The 25,892-nt window shown below is 43.6% G+C and overlaps 4 protein-coding genes across 5 annotated transcripts; 3 read left to right on the forward strand and 1 right to left on the reverse strand.

Moving 5' to 3' along the window:
- The first annotated feature begins 57 nt into the window (after positions 1 to 57).
- Positions 58 to 7,916, forward strand: thoc7 (THO complex 7). The gene is made up of 8 exons (XM_083660751.1): positions 58 to 108; positions 357 to 477; positions 6,348 to 6,475; positions 6,655 to 6,741; positions 6,856 to 6,913; positions 7,053 to 7,119; positions 7,242 to 7,311; positions 7,765 to 7,916. Exons 1-8 carry the CDS (start codon positions 90 to 92, stop codon positions 7,824 to 7,826), a joined length of 612 nt encoding a protein of 203 aa, XP_083516877.1. The 5' UTR covers positions 58 to 89; the 3' UTR covers positions 7,827 to 7,916.
- A 1,311-nt stretch (positions 7,917 to 9,227) lies between these two features.
- Positions 9,228 to 14,425, reverse strand: LOC310798092 (interferon-induced GTP-binding protein Mx-like; the record flags this gene model as incomplete). Its single annotated transcript, XM_083660586.1, has 13 exons — positions 14,332 to 14,425; positions 14,045 to 14,250; positions 12,922 to 13,059; positions 12,585 to 12,739; positions 12,018 to 12,156; positions 11,730 to 11,928; positions 11,562 to 11,640; positions 11,346 to 11,468; positions 10,443 to 10,584; positions 10,189 to 10,347; positions 10,001 to 10,077; positions 9,597 to 9,863; positions 9,228 to 9,452 (listed from the first exon to the last, which is right to left on the reverse strand). The coding sequence occupies exons 2-13, from the start codon at positions 14,229 to 14,231 to the stop codon at positions 9,228 to 9,230; spliced, it is 1,890 nt and encodes a 629-aa protein (XP_083516712.1). The 5' UTR covers positions 14,232 to 14,250; positions 14,332 to 14,425.
- A 1,385-nt stretch (positions 14,426 to 15,810) lies between these two features.
- On the forward strand, positions 15,811 to 19,715 carry LOC310798607 (uncharacterized protein). Of its 2 annotated transcripts, XM_083661151.1 has the most exons (4): positions 15,811 to 16,006; positions 16,953 to 17,342; positions 18,418 to 19,175; positions 19,652 to 19,715. In XM_083661151.1, the coding sequence occupies exons 1-4, from the start codon at positions 15,823 to 15,825 to the stop codon at positions 19,697 to 19,699; spliced, it is 1,380 nt and encodes a 459-aa protein (XP_083517277.1). In that variant the 5' UTR covers positions 15,811 to 15,822; the 3' UTR covers positions 19,700 to 19,715. The 2 variants fall into 2 exon arrangements, with proteins under 2 accessions (XP_083517277.1, XP_083517276.1); XM_083661150.1 differs by having other exon boundaries at positions 18,418 to 19,702.
- A 1,658-nt stretch (positions 19,716 to 21,373) lies between these two features.
- On the forward strand, positions 21,374 to 25,535 carry LOC310798273 (uncharacterized protein). Its single transcript, XM_083660776.1, has 3 exons — positions 21,374 to 21,568; positions 22,521 to 22,910; positions 23,987 to 25,535. Exons 1-3 carry the CDS (start codon positions 21,385 to 21,387, stop codon positions 24,814 to 24,816), a joined length of 1,404 nt encoding a protein of 467 aa, XP_083516902.1. The 5' UTR covers positions 21,374 to 21,384; the 3' UTR covers positions 24,817 to 25,535.
- The last annotated feature ends 357 nt before the right edge of the window (positions 25,536 to 25,892 follow it).

Here is a 25,892-nt window from a genome sequence, read left to right on the forward strand (position 1 = left end):
CTACGGTCCGTTTTTAGAGGCGGGGCGCCTTGTTCACTTCCTGTTGTTTCAATAAAGGTTTGTGTTCAATCGCACTTTGAGTTTTGGACATGGGGGCTGTTACTGATGGTAAGTGGCCGTTGCGAATAACTTATTGAGTCAAATTATATATGAAACACCTTATGTAAGAATGTATATCTCAGCTAGTGATTCATCTCTACTACCAAAATAAATAACACACTAATCATACACGTTTAACTAGCAGCCAGCTAGCGTAACCATGATGAAGCCATGTTAGCTACGTTAGCTATCCCACCATGTTCTTACCTGAATTGTTTTGTTTTCAATCCCGTGTTATTATTGTTGTTGTTTATTAGATGAAGTTATTCGGAAACGTCTTCTTATTGATGGAGACGGAGCTGGAGATGACCGCCGGATCAATGTGCTCCTTAAGAGTTTCACCAAATGGTGCAACTCGCCTGGAACCCCGGAGGAAGGGTGAGTTTATAGCTAAAAACACTCTGGCGGCCAGAGTGTGGCCTTTGAGTTTGAGCTTTTCAGTCGACTAAATTGATCAAGACTAGTAGGGATCTCGCGCGCTCGATTTCTAGGCTCACCTGCTGCGCGGCCTCGTTCCGCGGCGGGACTCCCGCCCTGCAGCTCGCATACGCAGCTCGGCCGCTGCGGGGCCTCGGCTGCTGCGTGGCCTCGCCTGGTCCATTGGCATGCGCAGTGTACGATTGCCCAACTTCACATCACTGATGATGTCATATACACATTGTGACATCTTCAGTGATGTCAAAATTACTCGTGTAACCAAAAACCACAATGTCAGTGTAATCATTAGATGATTTTGGTAATAATGATGTCACTGATGAAATCACTGATGATGTCATAGACATTGTGACATCATCAGTGGGACAAACTGAAACAAACAGACAAAGCCCACTTTCTCCCTTTCTCCCTTTTTATATACTAATATAAAATATAGGCATCTTGCGCGCTATGCGCACTCGATTCCTAGTGGGCTCGTACGCCCTGCAGCTCGCATACGCAGCTCAGCCGCTGTGCGGCCTCGCTCACAGCTCAGCTGCTGCATAGCCTCGCCTGCACTATCGGCGTATGCTGGTGTGTGTGTTGCTCACTTAATGTTATTGCCCTTAAGTTTACGTGTGTGTCCCTTAAGGCCATGTCCACACGGAGACGGAACCAATCTTTTTTTTTTCGTTTAACCCTTGTACCCCGCAGGCGCGGAATCCTCAATTTACTATTGGTCCATCTGATGGACCTTAACGGGTATTCTGTACTAATTTATAAATATTAATTTAAATTTTTAAATTTTTGACTGTTTATAATTCATTGGTAACTTCTTCCCTAATACCTCATACCAACATTTCATACCTATTCGAATTTTAACCCCTCAAATGCCAGTGTACAGTAAGTACAGTAAAAAAAAAAAGTACATAAAAAAAAAAAAAAGTGATTTTTTTTTCCATTTCCATAAAGACAAACTGGCTTTGGGTCTGATATTATGGGCAAGTTGGGGTGTTTTACAAAAGTCACCACTGCAAGATGCCTAGTATCAAAGATTCGCAGGCATGATGTCACAATAGCTATGACATCACTAGCCTATGACATCATCAGTGATGTCATGAGATGATTTTTTGTCAATAATATGTCACTGATGACATTACTGATGATGTCACAGACATTGTGACATCATCAGTGGGTTTTTGTATTTTTTGTGATTTTTTGTAAAAATAGTATTTTTTCATGTTTTGAGCCAAAAATCCAAAAAGCGCATGTTTTGGACTACCAGCCATTTTCCCCAAAAAACACAAACGAGCTTTAGTCCAGCATCTATCCTGGTCTAAAGGCTTCAAATCAGTAGTGTGGACTGTCAAATTCAGTTTTATAATATTTTCCCATCTTTGGCATAGGAATCAGTTTTTTTTTACATTTCATGTAAACTGTATGGAATTGATTGCTATGCCAAAACTGGGGGAATATGGGGAAATAGGCAAACACATTAGAAACTACAATTTTAACCGCTTGAGTCAAGGTGAGATGTGTAACATCAAGGAAATAATGATTTTTTGAAAAATTTGCTGGAAGTAAAAAAAAAATGTTCTTTTTGTGCAAAATTAACATTGAAATCAATGGGACAACTATGCAATGGACTTTGAGACCATGTAACTCCCCCAAAATTTCTACCAACTCCAAGGTTAGATATTAAGGTCAAAGTTCAAGGTATTTGGTCCAGGATGCCCGCTGAAATAAATGAAATAAATTAATTTTGTGAAAATTTGCTGGGAGTACCAATAGAGTGGTTTCAATGGAAGTCAATGGGTCCATCAGATGGACCAGTAGTAAATTGAGGAGTATTTTTGAAAATAGGTCTTAGGATCGTATAAAAATGATAACTATGATTGATTTTTGTCAAATACCCCCAAAAAAATACCTAGCCTTAATTTAACACGTTGACTGCCAATGACGAGATATCTCGTCTTACAGAATCCAACCGTTGAGTGCCAAAGACGAGATATCTCGTCTTAAAAAAAAAAAAAAAAAATTTGACGGTCGGGCGTGGATCAACGCTCCCCCCGTCTCCTATAAAAATATTGGGAGTCAGCGAACGTGTACAACCCATTCCACGGACCCACTAAGTGGCGACAGTGCTCTCCACACTAGGAAAAGCAGAGCCAAAACTGTAGGGTAACGCGCGAGGAAACCATTCTCTACTGTAAAATGGATTGGCGAAAACGCTTTCACTTTCGCGCATTATCGCGCTGGGAGCTGGCGGTGGGGGATTCCAAAAATAGACTGGGTGGAAAACACAGTTTGAAACACGCAGCATAAAGCCTAGAATCGCACAAAGCTTCATCAAAGCTCTCAAACCCAAGAAACAAGTGAGCCCTATCCACACTCGCTGCCAGGGAGGGAGGCTGCTCAAACTCGCAGCAGCAGAACACTCGCTTGTGACAAACGCAGGCTGAAAGCCACCAGACACGCCCACGGAGGGAGGAGTTTGAAGGAGAGGGCGTTCAGAACTATATTGTTTAGATGTCTGATCTCTCACTGATGCCAAAAATAAATGGTTAAAGTGACTGTTCTGCCTGTTTGATTGAATTTCACAAAACTGCGATTATCTCAGCTTTCACTCTCAGACGCTGAAACCATGCTGTACTCAACGGCTAATATCTACATAACTACTAACTCTACAAACTATCTCTTTTAGACAGAGAAAGCACACATTCTATTACCGTAAATTCCGGACTATAAGCCGCTGCTTTTTTCCCGTTTTTTGGCCTTTTTTGGCCCCTGCGGCTTATATAACGGTGCGGCTTATCTATGGATTTTTTCAGCAAACGGCCACTCGGGAACCTCCAAAATCTATGGATGTTGGTATGAGGCAGAACGAGAGCAAGACAGACATTACGAGAGCGAGACCCTGATTGGATGATGTTGCAAAAAATGTGCCTCGTGACCTGATTGGAGCACTGTGCCACTACTCTCTCTCAGCCACTACGGTAAAACACCCTCCCTCCTCCCTCGCTCCGGGGGGAAAATGTCAGCGATTGAGCCTGAAAGACAGTCTGAATGAAATTGAATGTAACATTCCCAATTCTATGTATTACATTCTAAAAAACTAACAGCAACATTTTGGAAGGCTAAGCCACACAACTAGCTCGTTGTAATCTAACATCATGCTTCAAAAGATGGAGAACTGGCTGTGTTACGACGATGGCGGCGAGAAGAAGAAGGAAAGAAGGAAATCGAGCAGCAGCACGTAACCTTGGCATCAGGGTGTTGACACAGAGAGCAGACGGCCGAGGTGCCGTTCAGATCCGACTGAAGGCTCAAGTTTGCCAGTGGATCCTGACAGCGTGGAGGAGTGTCAAAACATCCACGATCACCAACGGGTTCCGAAAGGCTGGACTGCTGCGTGATGAAGAGGAGGACGCCGCCACAGCTGAGGGCCTTCAGAGGCTGTTCGATTCCGACAGTGACGAAGAGGAGTTCGTTGGTTTTGAGAGCGACAACGAAGGAGAGAGGAGAGTGGCTGACGAAGCCACCCTGAGCCTGTTCGTTTCCGACACTGAAGATGAGGACTTTGGTGGTTTTAGTACGCAGGAAGAAGACGAAGATGAGGATTAATGACTTGACTTTTCTGGTTACAGCCGTGTACTGCACCTTAGCCTAAAAGATGAAGACGAGGATTAATGACTTTTCTGGTAGGCTGATTACCGTATATTTTAAGCAGCCGTGTTACTGCAACTTTAGGCTTACGCGCTTACTGTCGTGTTACAGGCACTTTATTTTGCACTTTAAAAAAAACACATTTAATTTAGCCATTGATATTGCCTCGTCAAGCGCTGTAGGCTTTGTTTTTTGTTATGGTACTACTGTAGGCTATAATGTAGATCAGTGGTTTTCAACCTTTTTCATGCCAAGGACCCCTAAATTTACACAGCACAGTACATGTTCTGTAGCTACTATTGCACTAAATGGTAACACTTGAATACGTTATGCAAATATGCAACTTGTTTTGTTGAAATGTTAATAAATGGGAGCTTCCCCAAACAGCCATCTCTTTCCCGACAATCCCCTCTGTGCACGAAACCTTACATATGGTAATTAAACATCAAAACACCCGCGGCTTATAGTCCGGTGCGGCTTATATAAGAAAAAAATAGTCAACTTTGAAGGTGCGGCTTATACACCGGTGCGCCTTATAGTCCGGAATTTACGGTAGTACTTTTGTGAACTTTGTGTTCACAAACTCCAAGCAGAAAATAATCCTCGGCTCTTGTAAAATGAGCCAGAATCCTCAAAAAAACCCTCTGGCAGAACCTACCTACAGTAAAAAAAAAAAAAAGGCTGGCAGTGAATGTGTTAAGACCATTTACTCAAAAACTGTCGAAACGGCCCATACGCGAATGCAGGAAAAGTCCATCAGATGGACTAGCGGGGTACAAGAAAAGTTTTCCATAAACACAGAATCGTTTCAAGAAATGTGTGTATCCACATGAAACCCCTGAATACCACTGAAACCGCTGTAGTATATATGCCACGCTGGTAAGTTAACACTGCCACAAAGTACACCAAAAACAGAGAATAAGACAATCTCGTCAATAATGGCATTCAACCACTAGGGGCGCACAGAGTCTATAATGTGTATCTCACTGTAGCGAGCAGGTTAAACCCTTGGCTTTGCGGGGTACTATTAGTAGCCTCTGTATCTCAACTCTAGACGAGGTTTGCCATGTCAATGAATAAAATTATTAAACCTATACAGGCAAGTGCAGAGCTGTTCAGCAGGGCTGATGGTCTCCCTGTAGCCTACAATACAGAACGTTAACTATCGGTGACGTTCCGGATATCATCCACTTCCATGATCTTTAGACATATGTTGCAAACACATCCCATCGTATTGGCCGCTCCTGCACATCACAGCACAGGCTAAACATAAATGCAACATAAATATACATTATATAAAGTCATGGCATAAATGTGTTTTTATTGAAAAAGTGGCATCAAGTAAGCTGAAGTCTTGTTGGAGTGGACATCACAGTGCAACCGCAACCGTGTGGTCGTCAAACCTCTCACTTCACTATATACGTTATTTGCAAGGGCTATATATAGAGCATCCCGAGTATGTGTGTTACACTCAGGGTTTTACATTTCATTTAATTTTGTCCAATATTCAAATATTCCAGAATTGCATGTTGTATTAAAAATAAATATTATTTATATCTAACACGTTTAGCCTGATTTTGTTTGTGTTATTGTAAAAACTTAGCCGCAGCTAAGCTTTCTGGGAAATATCCGATGAAGCCGAGGGGAGGGGTGGATGGGAAGAGGCAGCTGTGGAGAGGCTCAGTAGCTGTTGCTGGCGGAGAGAGGTGGGGCTATGGCGTCATCGGTTCAGGAAAGATGCATATGGGTTGTAAACACGGAAATGCAAGGGTGGCGTCTTCAGATTTGTTCACTCTGGGACCCCAGTTTAAAAAATTAGCGTATTCTCCCAGAACGTATACTCCCAGAAGGCTGGTTCCATCTGGACGAAACGTCCATACGAGAAAAAAACGTTAGCGGATACATCTAAACTGTCTCCATGTGGACATGGCCTAAGTTTACATCCATCAGTCTTATGACATCACTGATGACATCATCAGTGACTTATGATGTCACTGATGACATCAGTGATTTATGACATCATCAGTGGGGCAAAAATGGAAACAAACCGAAACATTGCCCACATGCTCCCTTTTAGATAGATAGATAGATAGATTGCAAATTATGCACATAAAACATGAGAAAATATTTTGTTTGTCTCACGCCCACTATCTTGTATTCCTGTTTAGATTCACACAGTACCAGAGGATGATGGGCATACTGGCCCAATGCGAATTCTCCATGGGGAAAACGTTGATGGTTTATGACATGAACCTTCGGGAAATGGAGAATTATGAGAAAATCTACTCCAATATAGGTAAGCAATTGGGATTTTTGTAAAGCCGTTACCCCGTGAAAAAAAATTGTTTCTTTTTGTGGAAGTATGCTCAAAAGCTATTGGGGCCACCTCTTAGTCACAGAAAAAATGAATGTAGTATTAAAGCTATTGCAAGAAATACCTTATTAATACATTCTTCACCGTTTCCCACATTGTAGAAGAAAACATCACATCTGCACATGAGAAGATATCAGAATGCAAAAAGGAAATTCAGAGGGCAAAGAGGATACGAAAGAATCGTCAAGGTAAGAATATGTTCAGGGCTGAAAACTTTCTCCACCAATTATTTACAAGAGACATGATCCTCGGTCTACATTTTGTAGTTTCTAGCTTTTGCATTCTGTTTTTGTTTTTTTCAGAGTATGATGCTCTGGCCAAGGTTATCCAGCAACATCCAGACCGGCATGAAACACTAAAGTGAGTTGCCCTCTTGTTTCATCCAAGTATTGACAAGAGCTGTTGTTACCCTCTGCATGTGAGCAGGTCACTGGAAAGGACCGCTTTTGTCCATCCTGAAATTGATGGCTTATGCGATCATGCTTTCTTCTCCCTACAGACAATTGGAGGCACTTGACAAAGAACTCCAGCACCTGTCTCATATCAAGGAGAATGGGGACGCAAAGGTAAAGCCAAATACATTCATGGTCTTTTTCATCCAACCTGTAATGTTATCAGATGGTGGAGTTGTTGTTTGTTTGTTTGTTTGTTGGGATTTTTTTTTAAATCTCCATTTCCCCATGTTCAGTTGGAGTTGAGGAAGAAGCAGTTCCACGTGCTTCTCAGTACCATACAGGAACTACAGCAAACACTTGAGAGTGAGTAAACAAGGACGTCTATGGCTGCCATATTGTTACTGTGTGTGTTTTAGAGTAGTTGTGTTGTAATCACAGGTTCAGAGGCTTTGCAACAGCTAAGGGCAATGTAGTGCAAAGCACAGCAGTGCAGAGAACACCCCATAAACCTTGCTTAGCTGAAAGGAGGCAGGAAGGAGTGAGTTCTATAGAAAGCAGTAAGTAAACCCCACGGAAGTCTCTGGTCAACAATAAGCACTGACTCACCTCATTATGCCCACCCTTGGTGCGACCACAGGCTCTCTTGTATATGTTGGTTAAACACAGCCATCATGTCATATTCTGTCATCTCCATAGCCATCAACTTTTAAATTGTTCAACAAACCAAACAATGTTGACTGAGTTTCAATGTGTAAAGGTGAGGAAAGAGTGGAGCTACCTATGCAATGTCTTACTGTTGATTTGTGTCTTTTCTAGATGATGAGAAATCAGACAATGATGACAACAATCAGGAAAGCCCCATAGAGAATGGAGAATGAACGTGTAACCGTCCTTGGTGGATTAATTGAAGAGAGCCATTTGAAATGATTTTGCTTTTGTATGTATTTTTGAATAAAGTTGGCAATGAAGGCCTTCCCTGTCTCCTTGTTCCACGTGTCTATCTACAGCAATTTAGATGCTTTTAGCATTTAGATGTATTTATTTTTAACTGGGGCATGCCCCCACCATATATCATAATTATGATACGGTAAAAAAAACTCACGGTTTTCTGCTTGGGACCTGCCAATGATGTGGTAGAGGGTAAACCTAAACTCTTTTTTGTGGACTTCATAGTGTTCTGTTACATCACTCCACAGCCATCATGGTAGGAAAATAATTGATTACAATCAAATGACAAATAGCCAATGAGCTGTGTGTGTACTCGAAAACACCATATTGGTAGGAAATTGATGTGACACAGGGATATTATGAATAGGCTGGCAAAACTATGATAGAAATTAATTGTATGCATCATAAGTTGTACCAAACTGACGTACATTACATGCGGATATGTTTAAAGTAAATGGAAGCATTAATTCATATCTGAAAATAGAAAGGGCTGTTTGTTTACATTGGTGGATATTTGCCTTGCATTCACTGGATTAGAGGTCATGTATACTCAGCACCTTGATTGCTGAATACCACATTCACCTGTTTGACACATGCAGGAGGCGTCATTATCATATGATAGTCAACTTTTAAGGATTTGATTCCAAAACATTTGTCAGAAAATATGTTTCCAGGGTTTGACGTTTTCAAATTGCTTACTTCAAATCCTGAATGTGAAACCCTTCATCTTAAAATCCACAAGGGGGAGATAAAGTCCATAGTTATTTTTCATTCATCACATCCATCAAGCATACAATGAGTCTCAGGAAGTACTCATTTGGAAATTAACTAAGTTACATTCCACCTCTGCTTACAGCTAAAAGAAAAAAGTGAAATAAGGGCTTATGGTAGACTATAGACCTTTTTTATTATAATTCTATTCGATGAAATGTATCATTTATAATGAGAAATCACAGTAGTTTGTAAACGATACAAACAGTATAAAAAACTAAGGTAAGCACTGTATCAAGTTACACATAAAATACAAATTGGAAAAAATATGTATTTAGGTTTTCATGCAAGGCGTAATCTAAACTTTGACTTTTGATTTGGACTGAATGTTTTCAGAAAAAGAAAAACAGCTGGCAGGCTGAGCGGCCTCGTGAAGTAACTTATTACTACGAAAACTATGAACGAAAGTAACAATATGTAGCATATTACATTTTGAAAGTAACTTGCCCAACACCAACACTAACAGTAAAAAACAGTAATGATAAAAAAACACAGTAATGATATCAAAATACTAACAGGAACACTATAGATACAACTTCTGTTGTGCAAACTGCCTCCCTCTAGAACTCCACCAGGTAGCAGCGGGCCTGCATCAGGCGTTTGAGGCGACACTGCAAAGCGGCCCTCTTGCTGCAGATGTCAAAATCCTCCTTCAGCAAGAAGTCTGTGTTCTCCTTGTCCTGTAGCATCTGTAGCATCTCTCGCTGCAGCTGGATGGCAGTCTCCTGCAGCATCAGGTAGCGGATCACCAGAGGGATCTGGTCTGACAGGCGCTGACTAGCAATCTGAAGGAGGTAGAAGAAAGAGCAGGTAGATGGAGGTAGGTAGATTAATGGCAAGGGCAGTTAATAAAATGCTGTACCATGTACTGTATGTGTCAACTTTTTTTGTATGAACCATTTCATGAATAATCCTAAATTAAAACTGACATTGTAATAGGATTTCAGGTGCAACATCAGCTCCTGCAGTGTGCCGTTGTTATCCATGCTGTAAAAGGTGCTCCTATCGTCAAGGTGTTTTATGCTCTTCCTCTCATCCTCCTCCTCCTCCTCATCCTTCTCCTCCATCTTCCTCTGGCTCAAGCTGCTGCTGTATGTACTGTCCTGGGTGTAAACGATCAACTCCATCTTGAACTGGGTCCTCAGCATGGACTCAGCAATCGACTCCTTTTCCTGCTTGATGGCTTCGATCTTACTCTGGAAAAGAAATATTAATAGGTCATTCTGAACATTGGCAAACAATGCATACCAACATACCACTACCAGCCAAAAGTGTTGCCAATAACTACCAGATTGAAACAATTCCAATATCAAATTCATAGATGATCGTTTACCTTGGCTGCTTTCATGAGGTGAGGAAACCCAATGAAGCTAACATTGGCCAGCTGCATGAACACCTTCCTAACAGCATCTAGACATAATGGAAATACAAGACAGCAGCTTGAATTTCCAACCTGGTGCTAGCTTGAATGCCATGAGAGGACTCGTGGTTTTTACCTGGGAAGGATGGAGACTAGCCTACCTGCTATATCCTTGAGTTTCTTGACAGCGGGTTCTTCCAACTGTTTGATCTGATCCTTCACCATCCCCTCAAAGGTCTTGTAGTTGATAAACCCCGGCAGTTCTCTTCCACGGTAGTTCTCTTCATATTGAGCCACTTCTCTCTCAATTCTCTTGTTAACTGCAATACACAGACTCAAATGTCAAAGTCCTGCTGATCTGAGAATACCATAGTGTAGGAGAACACAAAATCCAACACAAAAATGATGCACTCACAGTTTTCTCCAGAATGGTCAAGTTGGGCCTTCCATTTCCCAAACTCTCTTCTCAATATGGAAAAGACATTGAGTCTGTCTCCACACTTCAGTTCCTCTCCTGCAGTCAGATAGATGGCATCCTGATTGAATGCTGTCACTTTCTGGAAGACAAATGGAACAGGAGAAGGAGTTGTTCATATTTGTCTATTAATCTGTCATGTTTTCTTTCATGGTTGCTGTGCCTATGTACTGTTTGTATGTAATGTGACTAATACTTATTTTGCAGCTTTATGTTGTCCTGTTGCATGCTTTTACTGTATATAGGCTTTTGTATGCTACTGCCTTCATACTTGTACGAATGTTTGCTTAATGTTGTTACTAGTGTTGTATGTTGCTTGCTCTATGTATGTTAAGCTTCTTGCTACTGGTTACTTGCTTCAATGTCATGTAATTGTGTGTAATATCATCAGTAACATGTATACCATGTCAATTGTATCAATGTTTTATCACAAGTTGCTCTCTGCATTCTAATTCAATAACCGTGTTTTATCTTCCCACTTTTTTGTGTGTTCTTTGTTCTTTTGGGGAGTCTATTTTAAAATCTGGCCAGGGACTACTTATTTAAACTAGCCCTTTCACTCATTCTGGCATATTTACAGCAATGTTAATGCATTGTCCCTGTCAAATAAACGAACAAACAAATAAACAAATAAAATAAATAAATACATTTGCTTAACTATATCGATAGGTATATTCATTCATGCTGTCTTTAAAAACGGGATTTTACATTGTCACTACAAAGGAAAATTTAATCTAGGTGGTGAGCATCAGGAAAGGTCTGTAGAGCAAAGTACATGTTATGTAGACTTGGTAGAGAGAAAGATTGTCTATGTTCAGGGCGTGGTCAGGTGAAGGAGCTCACATCGATGAGGAAGACGAGTCTCTCTGCTGCGTCAGTTGGGGGTCCATTGCCATATCTTTCCAGCTCTGCCTCGGTCTGTGTTATCTTCTCCTCAATCTGCTCCTCCAGTCGAGGCAGAGATTTCTGGAAGCCACACAGGCACAATGGTAAATCTAACACCTACGTAACCTGAGCAAACTTTTAAAGTGTTATCCTGGGGGGATAAGAAAGACTCACCTCAATATGATGCACGAGCTCCAGGGTGAGTTTCTCAGCCAGTTTAGGAATGGTGGCATGGCCTTCATCGTAGAGAGTGCTGTGGCAAGAATGGAATGTTAGTGAGTGCCGTAAGTTGCCAAACAAGTAGAACCATGGAGCACCACACCAAACACGTCATGGGATTACCGAAGGACTGCATGTTCTTCGAAAAAATCCTTCTCTCTCTGTGTCGCCTCGCTCAGGGAAACTTTCTCTGTGATCTCCTTCTGGCCCCTGCACTTGACGATCATGTAGCCCTTCTTCAGGTGGATGACCTCATTATGAACAATGTCCACCACTGTCTCCTCTGTGCCTTTGTCAACCAGGTCCGGCTTGGTCAGGATACCTGAGGGACAAGGTTAAGTAGACCTAGAACTACAACAGGGGGAGCAAGGTAAGAGCAGAGTAGCCTTCCATGAAATCAAACCTATTTACCCAAAGTCCTCTCTCCATCAGGATCCACCTCCTGTGCCATCTTCAAAGCCTCTGTGGTGGCGATGTCAACATTGCATGGGACAACCACCAAGCTGATGGTTTCTTGTTTTTTGATGAACTTCTGGATCAGTCTCTTAATCTGAAAATATCACATTTGTCCTTTTGGTGCACATTTTGTCATATTTGGCTTTAGTCTGCTGCTCTAACCACATTACCTGGCAATGGCCACCAAATCTATAGGGCACTCTACTGTACTCTACTGAGCATATCTCCACCGACTTTTGACAAAGTTTTGTGATGTTATGTGAGCCCGTTTGGAAGTTGGGCGCCTTTTTGTGATTGGACACGCCCATTAGCACTCCCCCCTTCATGCAAATCTAATCTGTTCACAACTTTCTGACATATCCTGCAGACAAACAGGAGTGAAAACATAGCCTACCGGCCAACTAGTTGGCCCATCTCTGTTGGCAGAGGTAATGACCCTAACCATGCATTTCACACTCTCTGTGATAATAGCCTAAGCACTGGGGAAAGTTGGCCCCAGTAAGAGGACCTGCACAGGTGTACCTGATCTCCAATGTTCTCTGGTTGTCCCTTGACCGCCACCCTGGCGATGCCAGGCAGGTCGATGAGTGTCAGGTCTGGGACATCAGGAGAGGCAATCTCCAGACTGATGAGGTCATCACTGATCCCCACCCCGATCCCGGCCATTTCATCCTGAGCTGGTAAGGGAATAATATTTATGATGATGATTACAAGGAAATGGATATGCCGAAAAGCATTTTTCCAAGCTGCTGTACATACAGTAGCTAGGCATAATTATTTCAGTCGCACAATCCATACTTAGCTTTTGTTATCCAATAGTGATTTGTGAGAATGTATCGTGCAGTTTGGAGAGACCCACCTGCTCGAATCTTCTTCTCCACATCTACAGGGTCTTCTATCGTCTCCTCACAGCCCTGATAGCTTATCTTTCCAAACCAGTCCTCTCCCTCCTTCTTTCTCTTCATCTTCAGTTCAAGAGGGCATCTTGTCACAATACCTGAATTAAGTGAATGATGAGAGGGCAAACAAGTCCAAGTTAGCAGGGGGGCTATGGATCGATAGGGCCACACACACACACACACACACACCAAGGCCGGATTAACCATAGGGCAACCGGGGCAGGTGCCCCAGGGCAACCGGGGTAAAGGGGCCCTCCAAAAAAAGAAAAAAATTGGTCGGGCTCATGTTGGGCTCCACAGAACTATGACACAAATCTAAGACCAATCAGGACAAAATAAAATGTGTTTCCAAGAAGAATAAGTCTGATGATTTAGTCTCATTGGATGCCTGTGGGCAAGTGGTGACCAGGGGTGCGGGAACTGGGGGTGCTTGTGGTGCTGCGGCACCCTCTGCTGTTTTGTATTGGAAATGTAATGTCAATTATTTTTTCTTCATTGTAAAGCCACAACACAGTGAAGAGGATATTAATGTGAAGATTAGCCTCTTCCTTTTGCTCTCAGAGTGCATCAGATTCATGCATTTTACTTTAAAATGTACAAAATTTCTTTGTCCAGGGGGGGCACAGCCCCCTCTAGAAACCCCCCAGTCAGACTAATATTTTTATCCTGCTGGTGCTACCTGTTTGCAAAGCCTAGAATCGCCTATGAGTGAGTGAGAAACTGAATCTCAGAAACGGAATAATGACATAACAGTATAATACTAATGTTAATTTAAAATGAGATATTCCTCTAAATATGGCGAAAAAACATCCAAACATCCGGACGATGGGTAGGGGGGCCCCTGGGAGCTTCAGTGCCCAGGGGCCCCTGGGGGTGTTAATCTGGCTCTGACACACACACACACACACACACACACACACACACACACACACACACACACACACACACACACACACACACACACACACACACACACACACACACACACACACACACACACACATTATTAGTTTGCAGTGCTTCCCTAATGCAGGTTTGCCACATGATTTTGAGGAAACGTGATGGTTTCTCAGTTTTACATACCGCTGCCCCTCGGCAAAGCCACTCCTGACAGCGCCTCCAGCACAGAGCTCTTCCCCGAGCTTTGGTCCCCGATCACGGCGATAGCAGGCAGCGCCAGGTCCTTCTCTACACCCAGGGACCGCAGCGAGTCAATGAGGTCAATGCAGGGGCGCACCTTCTCCTCATAATGTTGGTTCAGGGTGCTCATGATGATGGCCGATTGTCTCCTATAAAAAAGAAATACAAAAGTTACACAATATGTTTCCAAAAACTACAATTAACTGTGTAGCTACGCTACGCCTACTTACTGTTATGCACACTGAGAAAATAAAATCCACTGAGACTCTGGTAGCTGCCGACTGTACAGGCAGCTCTCTCAGCAGTTGTGATGGAGCCAGTGAGAGTCAGTCAGCCAGACCACCTCTTCTCCTCAGGAAGAGGCTGAAACCTAATGCATCAATGGCTGAAAAACCGAGAGGAGGCTGCGGGGAAATCGATTCTTAAGTTAGGTTTCACCTTCATTTCTCTTGCCTTTTCCCTCGAAATTAATTAGAAAGTTGGTGAGAAAGTCTGTCCCTCTTTCTCTCTCTCACTTCCTCTCTCTCTCTCTCTCTCTCTCTCTCTCTCTCTCTCTCTCTCTCTCTCTCTCTCTCTCTCTCAGGATGATGCAGGCCTGTGCCAAAGTCACACCCTCTTATCCATAGGCCGGTGCTTGCACTGGCCTATGGGAGCATGTGTGTCCCAATCGCTGCATACACGACTCCTGGCACCCTTTCATCAAGATGGGCTTTTACTTTGGAATTTGTTTTATTTGACGAATGTCCGGTTTCAGACTTCCTGTCTGCCCTGATCTGATCTTGTTCAGCTTGACAGAGTCGCTCACGGCCGCAGATCCTGGTCCGCAGATCATGGTCCGTGCAGAAAAATAGAAATCGAGGCTATCCTGGTTTTCCGGCCAATTGGCCTCGAAATATCGATTCTGTAAAAATATCTAAATTTGTTTACTGTGTACTGTATAAACAGTTCGGTATTGGAAGTTCCCAAAGTTCGGTACCATCCTGTCAGTGCCCCTGACCAAGGTACTGGCAAAATAACTGGAGTTGGTCCCCGGGCGCTGCACAGTGGCTGCCCACTGCTCCTAGTTCTAGGAAGGTTCCTAGAGGATGGGTCAAATGCAGAGGATGAATTTCCCCAAGGGGATAAATAAAGGATAACTAACTTAACAGGGAAAAAAGGTGGAAAATCAGACGGCGGCTTATATGTGTTCTGTTGATTGTTAAAATGTGTATGGGTATACATGGGTGACGATCCCATGCACCGACGGTATGCCATGTTTCGACCTGGCCTTGTTTTTCCATATACATTACATAGACGTGAAGCAGCTGGCCCCCTGCTCTCTCTCGGGTAGCCTAATTAAAGTTTCACACTAAGTTTCATGAATTTCTAAAAGGGGAAAAGGCAAGAGAAATGAAAGTGAAACCTCTAACGTAAGAAATGATTTCCCTGCAGTCATCCTGCAGTAAATCCCCCCCCCCCCCCCCCCCCCCCCCCACCACCACCACCACCACCACCCTCAGGCCACTCGCCACTGAGATATGTATTATGTCGATGCCCCCAGACGTACAGTCTAGCCGTAATTTCCGACAGTACTTGAAGGCAGCAGAGCAGGATAGCTCCTGGCCAGCAGGTGCCGACAGCAGCCTGACTGAACCCTCTAAAAACACCACAGAAAGGGAGGAAGTCACGTGAGTGTTTACCACCAGAGTCTGTCATAATCTCATAATACGTTTAGTGCAGAAATGGCTACACTACAGTTTCTAAACGCCTTTATTTCCGAGCGGCTGACAGCGGCGGCTGTAGAGATTTTCGGAGCGGTGGAGAAAACGCTGATAGAGTACCAGGGAGAAATCAGCCGGTCCAAGGAGGAGATAGACCATCTGCGGACACTGGTGCTCTGGCCTGAAGTCAAATTGCACAGAGCAGGTGTGTGGAATGTATGTGTCCGTGGAATAAATCGACTAAAATTCAGTGATTATCTCAATCATCAGTCAATGCGACTGTGCATTTAGCAAAGGAAGCATTTTCATCTACTGTGAGCGTTTTCGTTCATTTGAGTTTTCTGTAGGCAATAACCAAAATGGGTCAACATGATTAGCTGCCCTACAGCACAGGTTCCATTCAGTTTTTATGTTGCTATCAAATATACTGTGGCTCAGAACAAGCTAAGTTCCTCGTGCTGTTTTGCAAATAAATGTTTCGTTAAAAGGCTTGCCTCCTCCCCGCCTTCTTTTCAATTGTGTGGCTGGCGGATATGGTTTCGGTTGTAGTATGGAAAGACTCAGGTTCTTGAGGACCAACTCACTCGGGAAGTTCTCAACTATATGGGACCCGTTTCTGGCCTACTTGGACGAGGTTAGAAACGACGAGTAACTCTCGCAGTGGATTTATTTTATAAGCGCATAAGCTGCTTAGCTGGTAGCACCATGTAGCAATGTTGGTATGTTTTTTGTTTTTTTGTTTTCTTTTTCTTTCTGTGTTCGAGTTTGTTTTGCTTCTTTATGCTTTTTTGTTTATTGTTTTGTTTTTCATGTTCTAAAAGTCGAAAAATTTGAACAAAAAAAAAGAGGCTTGCCTATTATGCAGCTATGAATAATTTTTAAACCTGCAGTTCAAATGATGCAGTGCAAAAATGACTGATTTGAAGAATTTGGTTTAGTGAGGAGGCTTAAGACGAAATTCAGTTTTGATTTGTTGATTGGAAGAACTGAAACTAACAAAAAAAATTATGTTTTATTAATTCAACCCCTCAAACAAAATAACATTTTAAGATTGTCTACATGAAATATCTAATAATGTGCTCAAGTAGAGGGGGGGGGGGGTGGATTTCTACAGTAGGACTGATTGCTTTAAGTTCTCGCATTCCTTTCAGCACACCATCAGGTCATAACTCCTGGCTGTGACGAGGAGCTTACCCCTGGGCAGCACCACAGTGAGGAGGAGTGGGGCCCGAACGTGAGCCAGGAGCACCCCAACACCCTTCATATTAAAGAGGAACACAACCCCAGGGCCGATCAGCGTGGCTCATCCTCGAGGCAGAAGTCAGATGCCGTTGTGTGTTCCCCCTTTGGGACAAGAGAGTGCCATCAGGACTCACCTCCGCCCTTGCACCTCTACCGAATATTAACTGTCGAGCAGAGTGCCATCAGCGCAACAGACGATATCAAAGCGGAGCCTGACGGTGACGGGTTTGTAACATCTCCTTTCTCCAGGAGGGCTGAGACCCCTTGCAGACTAAATCCAGAGTGTTCTGGAGTTCAAGGTGAGCCAAAGCAGATTTTTTTTTACACATTGGGAATGGACATTAACTCATTGAGTGCCACGGACGTCGATCGACGTCAAAGTAAATAGTGACGTAGAGTGCCACGGACGTCGATCGACGTCAAATGCGTTTTGACGGTGGGACGTGGATCAAAGCCTCAGGCATCTCCTGTACAAATATGGGAGCTATTGAAGGTGTATAACCTATTTTACGGACTCATTAGGTGGCGACAGTGCTCTCCAGATTAGAGACAGGTCCGGAGAAACAGGAGGAAAAAGCCGTGATCAAAGAGAAATCGATGCATGCTGCAGCCAGAGCCATATAGATTGCTCTGTCTGGAGCTGACGTTGGCTGCGAACAGGAGTCAATCCGCGCCCACAACTGAGCCCCTCTGTCTCTGTCTGTCTGGCTGTATAGTTTCTCCACACGATTAGCCACCAGAAAAGCAGCACCCGATGCCAAACCATTCAGCAGTCCGGTTTGGCTCTTCCCTGTCGCGCTGGGAGCCGCCCGGCACACACAAACGGAGCACTCCGAAAATAGAGTGGGTGCGTGTTGGCTGTGTGTTACGTGTGGGGAGGAGTTTGCAGCTGGGGGGGGAGGGGGGGAGGGCGGGAGAGGGGGGTGGGGCACGCAGGGCATCACACAACTACACCACGTCACTACATCAGAAAATATTATCTTCAGACTCAGTGAATGTGCTGGAAATGCTGCATTTCACAAAAGGCGGAATATCTCCGCTAATAATTTGAAACGCCTGTATTTGCTCAAAACGACCTATCTTCTCCGGCTCATAACTAAAGAACGGAAAATGGTATCAATAAACTTTTTTTTGCTGATGATACAATAGAGGCAGCTCGTTCTTTGTGCGTGTTCGGTGTTTACATAGTAATATCACACAATATTCTGTGGGCCTCGAGAAATCACTGAAAACGCTCTGAAAACTCTGGCACTGGGAGCGTCCGTTCTCCAAAAGTGGCTGGCACTCAATGAGTTAAAAGAAAACGAGGGCATATATGATGAGATGTATTTGCAAAAAAAAAAAAAGTTTATTTTCACATCCTTTTCCTTCTAGGTCCATTGGAGGTCACTCATGGTGCGGAAGACAGATCTCCAGAGCAGCACCATGGTGAACGAGACTGGAGCCCCAGTCAGGACCAGGAGGACCGTGATCCCCCACAGATCAAAGAGGAAAACTTTGCGTCGTCTGAACCGGAGGAGGTGTCGGACAATGACTGCAAACTCCCCCTTCAGGCAGAGACGAGTGTGTACGACGAGCCGCCTTCTTCAAGCCCCGGCCAAGACCCGACTCTCCGGTACAGAACATTTTACATAGCAGAGGAAATGACACGAGGCGCCGACGGAGGGGGCTACGATCTCTCAAGGGTGACCCAAGCCTCTCGGCCCATCTACTCTTTGAATCCAGACTACGCTTCGGCTCACGGTGAATATGACAAGAACACGGAGCGTGTGGAGAATGGAGAATGGCTACAGATGCTCACACCAAAAGGAACAAGGACAACGAAAAGGCAAAACTCAAACGTATGCATCGAAGGAAGAGAAGGCCTCGGCGTAGACGTGAATGAGATCACCAGGGGAAGACGCCACACGTGCCCCCTCTGCAAGAAACGTTTCAAAGAGTCGGGCCATTTAAGGGACCACATGAGAATCCACACAGGAGAGAAGCCGTTCCAGTGTAAGGAATGCGGTATGAACTTCAGGCAGAGCGGAGCTTTGACTTTGCATATGAGGATCCACACAGGAGAAAAGCCATACCAGTGCAGCGACTGTGGCCGGCGATTCAACCGGAAAGGACACATGGAAACTCACAGGGTGACGCACACGGGGGAAAGACCATACCAGTGCAGGGAGTGTGGGGAAAACTGTGTGTGTGTGTTTTAGAGTAGTTGTGTTGTAATCACAGGTTCAGAGGCTTTGCAACAGCTAAGGACAATGTAGTGCAAAGCACAGCAGTACAAAGAACACCCCATAAACCTTGCTTAGCTGAAAGGAGGCAGGAAGGAGTGAGTTATATAGAAAGCAGTAAGTAAACCCCACGGAAGTCTCTGCTTACGCTGGTCAACAATAAGCACTGACTCACCTCATTATGCCCACCCTTGGTGCGACCACAGGCTCTTGTATATGTTGGTTAAACACAGCCATCATGTCATATTCTGTCATCTCCATAGCCATCAACTTATAAATTGTTCGACAAACCAAACAATGTTGACTGAGTTTCAATGTGTAAAGGTGAGGAAAGAGTGGAGCTACCTATGCAATGTCTTACTGTTGATTTGTGTCTTTTCTAGATGATGAGAAATCAGACAATGATGACAACAATCAGGAAAGCCCCATAGAGAATGGAGAATGAACGTGTAACCGTCCTTGGTGGATTAATTGAAGAGAGCCATTTGAAATGATTTTGCTTTTGTATGTATTTTTGAATAAAGTTGGCAATGAAGGCCTTCCCTGTCTCCTTGTTCCACGTGTCTACAGCAATTTAGATGCTTTTAGCATTTAGATGTATTTATTTTTAACTGGGGCATGCCCCCACCATATAACATAATTATGATACGGTAAAAAAAAACTCAAGGTTTTCTGCTTGGGACCTGCCAATGATGTCGTAGAGGGTCAACCTAAACTCTTTTTTGTGGACTTCATAGTATTCTGTTACATCACCCCACAGCCATCATGGTAGGAAAATGGATTACAATCAAATGACAAATAGCCAATGAGCTGTGTGTGTACTGGAAAACACCATATTGGTAGGAAATTGATGTGACAGGGATGTTATGAATAGGCTGGCAAAACTGTATGATATAAATTAATTGTATGCATCTTAAGTTGTACCAAACTGTCGTACATTACATGCGGATATGTTTAAAGTAAATGGAAGCATTAATTCATATCTGAAAATAGAAAGGGCTGTTTGTTTACATTGGTGGATATTTGCCTTGTGATCACTGGACTAGAGGTCATGTATACTCTGCACCTTGATTGCTGAATACCACATTCACCTGTTTGACACATGCAGGAGGCGTCATTATGATAGTCAACTTTTAAGGATTTGATTCCAAAACATTTGTCAGAAAATATTTTTCCAGGGTTTGACGTTTTCAAATTGCTTACTTCAAATCCTGAATGTGAAACCCTTCATCTTAAAATCCACAAGGGGGAGTTAAAGTCCAGTTATTTTTCATTCATCACATCCATCAAGCATATGAGTCTCAGGAAGTACTCATTTGGAAATTAACTAAGTTACATTCCACCTCTGCTTACAGCTAAAAGAAAAAAGTGAAATAAGGGCTTATGGTAGACTATAGACCTTTTTTATTATAATTCTATTAGACGTACCATAAGTCAAGGCGTCATTTCCGACAGTACTTGAAGGCAGCAGAGCAGCAGAACTGCATCGCGTCTTCAAGTGTCCAGCTCCAAGGCCGCGCCCCTTTTTAGGGGAAACCCACCATAGTAAACGACGGTACAAGAAGCCGAAACCACTTCAAACAAACTATTTAAAACGGTTTAATTTGATAGAGATATGCCGAAGAGTTGCTGTGTTGTTATAGTTTCACTAACAAAAAAAAAAAAATGGTCTGCGATAGGGTAGGCGTGACACCGTCAATGTGGACGATGCATGTAACCTGGTGGAAACTGGATACAGCATTCATATAAGGCAAGTACCTCGTGTCGATGTATCTTGCGCATTCTATGGCCGGCCGAGTTGAAATATATTGTCATGTCATGGTGTCTTTGGGTCATTTATAAAGGAAATTAATTCTGTTATTTTTCTATAGATGTTTTGGGTACTGCTATTTTACATTGAAGTCAACGCGAGTGGCTTGTGTTATCCCCTAAAAAGGGGCGCGGCCTTCAAGTTTTGCAAATTACCCGGATGTGCTGTTCTGGTCTATAGCTCCTGGCCAGCAGGTGCCGATAGCAGCCTGACTGAACCCTCTAAAAACACCACAGAAAGGGAGGAAGTCACGTGAGTGTTTACCACCAGAGTCTGTCATAATCTCATAATACGTTTAGTGCAGAAATGGCTACACTACAGTTTCTAAACGCCTTTATTTCCGAGCGGCTGACAGCGGCGGCTGTAGAGATTTTCGGAGCGGTGGAGAAAACGCTGATAGAGTACCAGGGAGAAATCAGCCGGTCCAAGGAGGAGATAGACCATCTGCGGACACTGGTGCTCTGGCCTGAAGTCAAATTGCACAGGGCAGGTGTGTGGAATGTATGTGTCCGTGGAATAAATCGACTAAAATTCAGTGATTATCTCAATCATCAGTCAATGCGACTTCGCAAAGGAAGCATTTTCATCTACTGTGAGCGTTTTCGTTCATTTGAGTTTTCTGTAGGCAATAACCAAAATGGGTCAACATGATTAGCTGCCCCCTACAGCACAGGTTCCATTCAGTTTTTATCTTGCTATCAAATATATTGTGGCTCAGAACAAGCTAAGTTCCTCGTGCTGTTTTGCAAATAAACGTTTCGTTAAAAGGCTTGCCTCCTCCCCGCCTTCTTTTCAATTGTGTGGCTGGCGGATATGGTTTCGGTTGTAGTATGGAAAGACTCAGGTTCTTGAGGACCAACTCACTCGGGAAGTTCTCAATCTCAACTATATGGGACCCGTTTCTGGCCTACTTGGACGAGGTTAGAAACGACGAGTAACTCTCGCAGTGGATTTATTTTATAAGCGCATAAGCTGCTTAGGTAGCTGGTAGCACCATGTAGCAATGTTGGTATGTTTTTTGTTTTTTTGTTTTCTTTTTCTTTCTGTGTTCGAGTTTGTTTTGCTTCTTTATGCTTTTTTGTTCATTGTTTTGTTTTTCATGTTCTAAAAGTCGAAAAATTGGAGGGAAAAAAAGGCTTGCCTATTATGTACCGTAGCTATGAATAATTTTTAAACCTGCAGTTCAAATGATGCAGTGCAAAAATGACTGATTTGAAGAATTTGGTTTAGTGAGGAGGCTTAAGACGAAATTCAGTTTTGATTTGTTGATTGGAAGAACTGAAACTAACAAAAAAAATTATGTTTTATTAATTCAACCCCTCAAACAAAATAACATTTTAAGATTGTCTACATGAAATATCTAATAATGTGCTCAAGTAGAGGGGGGGGGGGTGGATTTCTACAGTAGGACTGATTGCTTTAAGTTCTCGCATTCCTTTCAGCACACCATCAGGTCATAACTCCTGGCTGTGATGAGGAGCTTACCCCTGGGCAGCACCACAGTGAGGAGGAGTGGGGCCCGAACGTGAGCCAGGAGCACCCCAACACCCTTCATATTAAAGAGGAACCCAACCCCAGGGCCGATCAGCGTGGCTCATCCTCGAGGCAGAAGTCAGATGCCGTTGTGTGTTCCCCCTTTGTCACAAGAGAGTGCCATCAGGACTCGCCTCCGCCCTTGCACCTCTACAGAATATTAACTGTCGAGCAGAGTGCCATCAGCGCAACAGACGATATCAAAGCGGAGCCTGACGGTGACGGGTTTGTAACATCTCCTTTCTCCAGGAGGGCTGAGACCCCTTGCAGACTAAATCCAGAGTGTTCTGGAGTTCAAGGTGAGCCAAAGCAGATTTTTTTTTACACATTGGGAATGGACATTAACTCATTGAGTGCCACGGACGTCGATCGACGTCAAAGTAAATAGTGACGTAGAGTGCCACGGACGTCGATCGACGTCAAATGCGTTTTTTGACGGTGGGACGTGGATGAAAGCCTCAGGCATCTCCTGTACAAATATGGGAGCTATTGAAGGTGTATAACCTATTTTACGGACTCATTAGGTGGCGACAGTGCTCTCCAGATTAGAGACAGGTCCGGAGAAACAGGAGGAAAAAGCCGTGATCAAAGAGAAATCGATGCATGCTGCAGCCAGAGCCATATAGATTGCTCTGTCTGGAGCTGACGTTGGCTGCGAACAGGAGTCAATCCGCGCCCACAACTGAGCCCCTCTGTCTCTGTCTGTCTGGCTGTATAGTTACTCCACACGATTAGCCACCAGAAAAGCAGCACCCTGACACCAAACCATTCAGCAGTCCGGTTTGGCTCTTCCCTGTCGCGCTGGGAGCCGCCCGGCACACACAAACGGAGCACTCCGAAAATAGAGTGGGTGCATGTTGGCTGTGTGTTACGTGTGGGGAGGAGTTTGCAGCTGGGGGGGGAGGGGGGGAGGGCGGGAGAGGGGGGTGGGGCACGCAGGGCATCACACAACTACACCACGTCACTACATCAGAAAATATTATCTTCAGACTCAGTGAATGTGCTTGAAATGCTGCATTTCACAAAAGGCGGAATATCTCAGCTAATAATTTGAAACGCCTGTATTTGCTCAAAACGACCTATCTTCTCCGGCTCATAACTAAAGAACGGAAAATGGTATCAATAAACTTTTTTTTGCTGATGATACAATAGAGGCAGCTCGTTCTTTGTGCGTGTTCGGTGTTTACATAGTAATATCACACAATATTCTGTGGGCCTCGAGAAATCACTGAAAACGCTCTGAAAACTCTGGCACTGGGAGCGTCCGTTCTCCAAAAGTGGCTGGCACTCAATGAGTTAAAAGAAAACGAGGGCATATATGATGAGATGTATTTGCTAAAACAAAAAGTTTATTTTCACATCCTTTTCCTTCTAGGTCCATTGGAGGTCACTCATCGTGCGGAAGACAGATCTCCAGAGCAGCACCATGGTGAACGAGACTGGAGCCCCAGTCAGGACCAGGAGGACCGTGATCCCCCACAGATCAAAGAGGAAAACTTTGCGTCGTCTGAACCGGAGGAGGTGTCGGACAATGACTGCAAACTCCCCCTTCAGGCAGAGACGAGTGTGTACGACGAGCCGCCTTCTTCAAGCCCCGGCCAAGACCCGACTCTCCGGTACAGAACATTTTACATAGCAGAGGAAATGACACGAGGCGCCGACGGAGGGGGCTACGATCTCTCAAGGGTGACCCAAGCCTCTCGGCCCATCTACTCTTTGAATCCAGACTACGCTTCGGCTCACGGTGAATATGGCAAGAACACGGAGCGTGTGGAGAATGGAGAATGGCTACAGATGCTCACACCAAAAGGAACAAGGACAACGAAAAGGCAAAACTCAAACGTATGCATCGAAGGAAGAGAAGGCCTCGGCGTAGACGTGAATGAGATCACCAGGGGAAGACGCCACACATGCCCCCTCTGCAAGAAACGTTTCAAAGAGTCGGGCCATTTAAGGGACCACATGAGAATCCACACAGGAGAGAAGCCGTTCCAGTGTAAGGAATGCGGTATGAACTTCAGGCAGAGCGGAGCTTTGACTTTGCATATGAGGATCCACACAGGGGAAAAGCCATACCAGTGCAGCGACTGTGGCCGGCGATTCAACCGGAAAGGACACATGGAAACTCACAGGGTGACGCACACGGGGGAAAGACCATACCAGTGCATGGCGTGTGGGGAAAACTGTGTGTGTGTTTTAGAGTAGTTGTTGTAATCACAGGTTCAGAGGCTTTGCAACAGCTAAAGGCAATGTAGTGCAAAGAACACCCCATAAATCTTGCTTAGCTCAAAGGAGGCAGGAAGGAGTGAGTTATATAGAAAGCAGTAAGTAAACCCACAGAAGTCTCTGGTCAACAATAAGCACTGACTCACCTCATTATGCCCACCCTTGGTGCGACCACAGGCTCTTGTATATGTTGGTTAAACACAGCCATCATGTCATATTGTCATCTCCATAGCCATCAACTTTTAAATTGTTCAACAAACCAAACAATGTTGACTGAGTTTCAATGTGTAAAGGTGAGGAAAGAGTGGAGCTACCTATGCAATGTCTTACTGTTGATTTGTGTCTTTTCTAGATGATGAGAAATCAGACAATGATGACAACAATCAGGAAAGCCCCATAGACCAGTGGTTCTCAACTGGTGTAGCCTCAGGACCCACTATTTTCCTTGTCATGAAGTTGCGACCCAAATTTCAGATTTTTTTTTAAACCACTCAAATTTATTGCACAAAAAATAGCGCATTCATTTAATACACAATGCCTTCATGCACTGTTATAAACCTCAAATGAACAAAAAAGTGCAACTAGGGCTAAAAACCAATTGAAATAAGGCAGACTTGAATTACAGGCCTATATGTTTTTTAATTTAAACAAGTCAAACTGGTCCTGCTCAGAAAGTCTTATTTGAACTGTATGAAATATGAAATAAAAGGCAGACTTATTTTGAATTCCATGCCTATATGTTTTTAAACAAGTTAATAATAATGATAATAATAATAAAACAAGTTAACCTGGTCATGCTAATCCAGTTTCAATAGTCTGAATTTAACTAATATGAAATAAAAAGGAATCACAGGCTTTTTAGTTAAACTGGTCATACATTTTAATTAAACTGGGGCCATGCTAATCCAGTTTCAATCATCTGAATTGAACTCAAATTAAATATGAAATGAAAAGGCAGACTTCTCTTGAATTACAGGCAGAGCATATGCTTCAGATTGTTAAACAAGTAAAACTGGTCAGGCTAATCCAGTTTCAATAATCTGAATTTATGTTTT

The sequence above is a fragment of the Poromitra crassiceps genome, assembly GCF_964638095.1.
Source record: "Poromitra crassiceps genome assembly, chromosome: 25".
NCBI classification, from domain to species: domain Eukaryota; kingdom Metazoa; phylum Chordata; class Actinopteri; order Beryciformes; family Melamphaidae; genus Poromitra; species Poromitra crassiceps.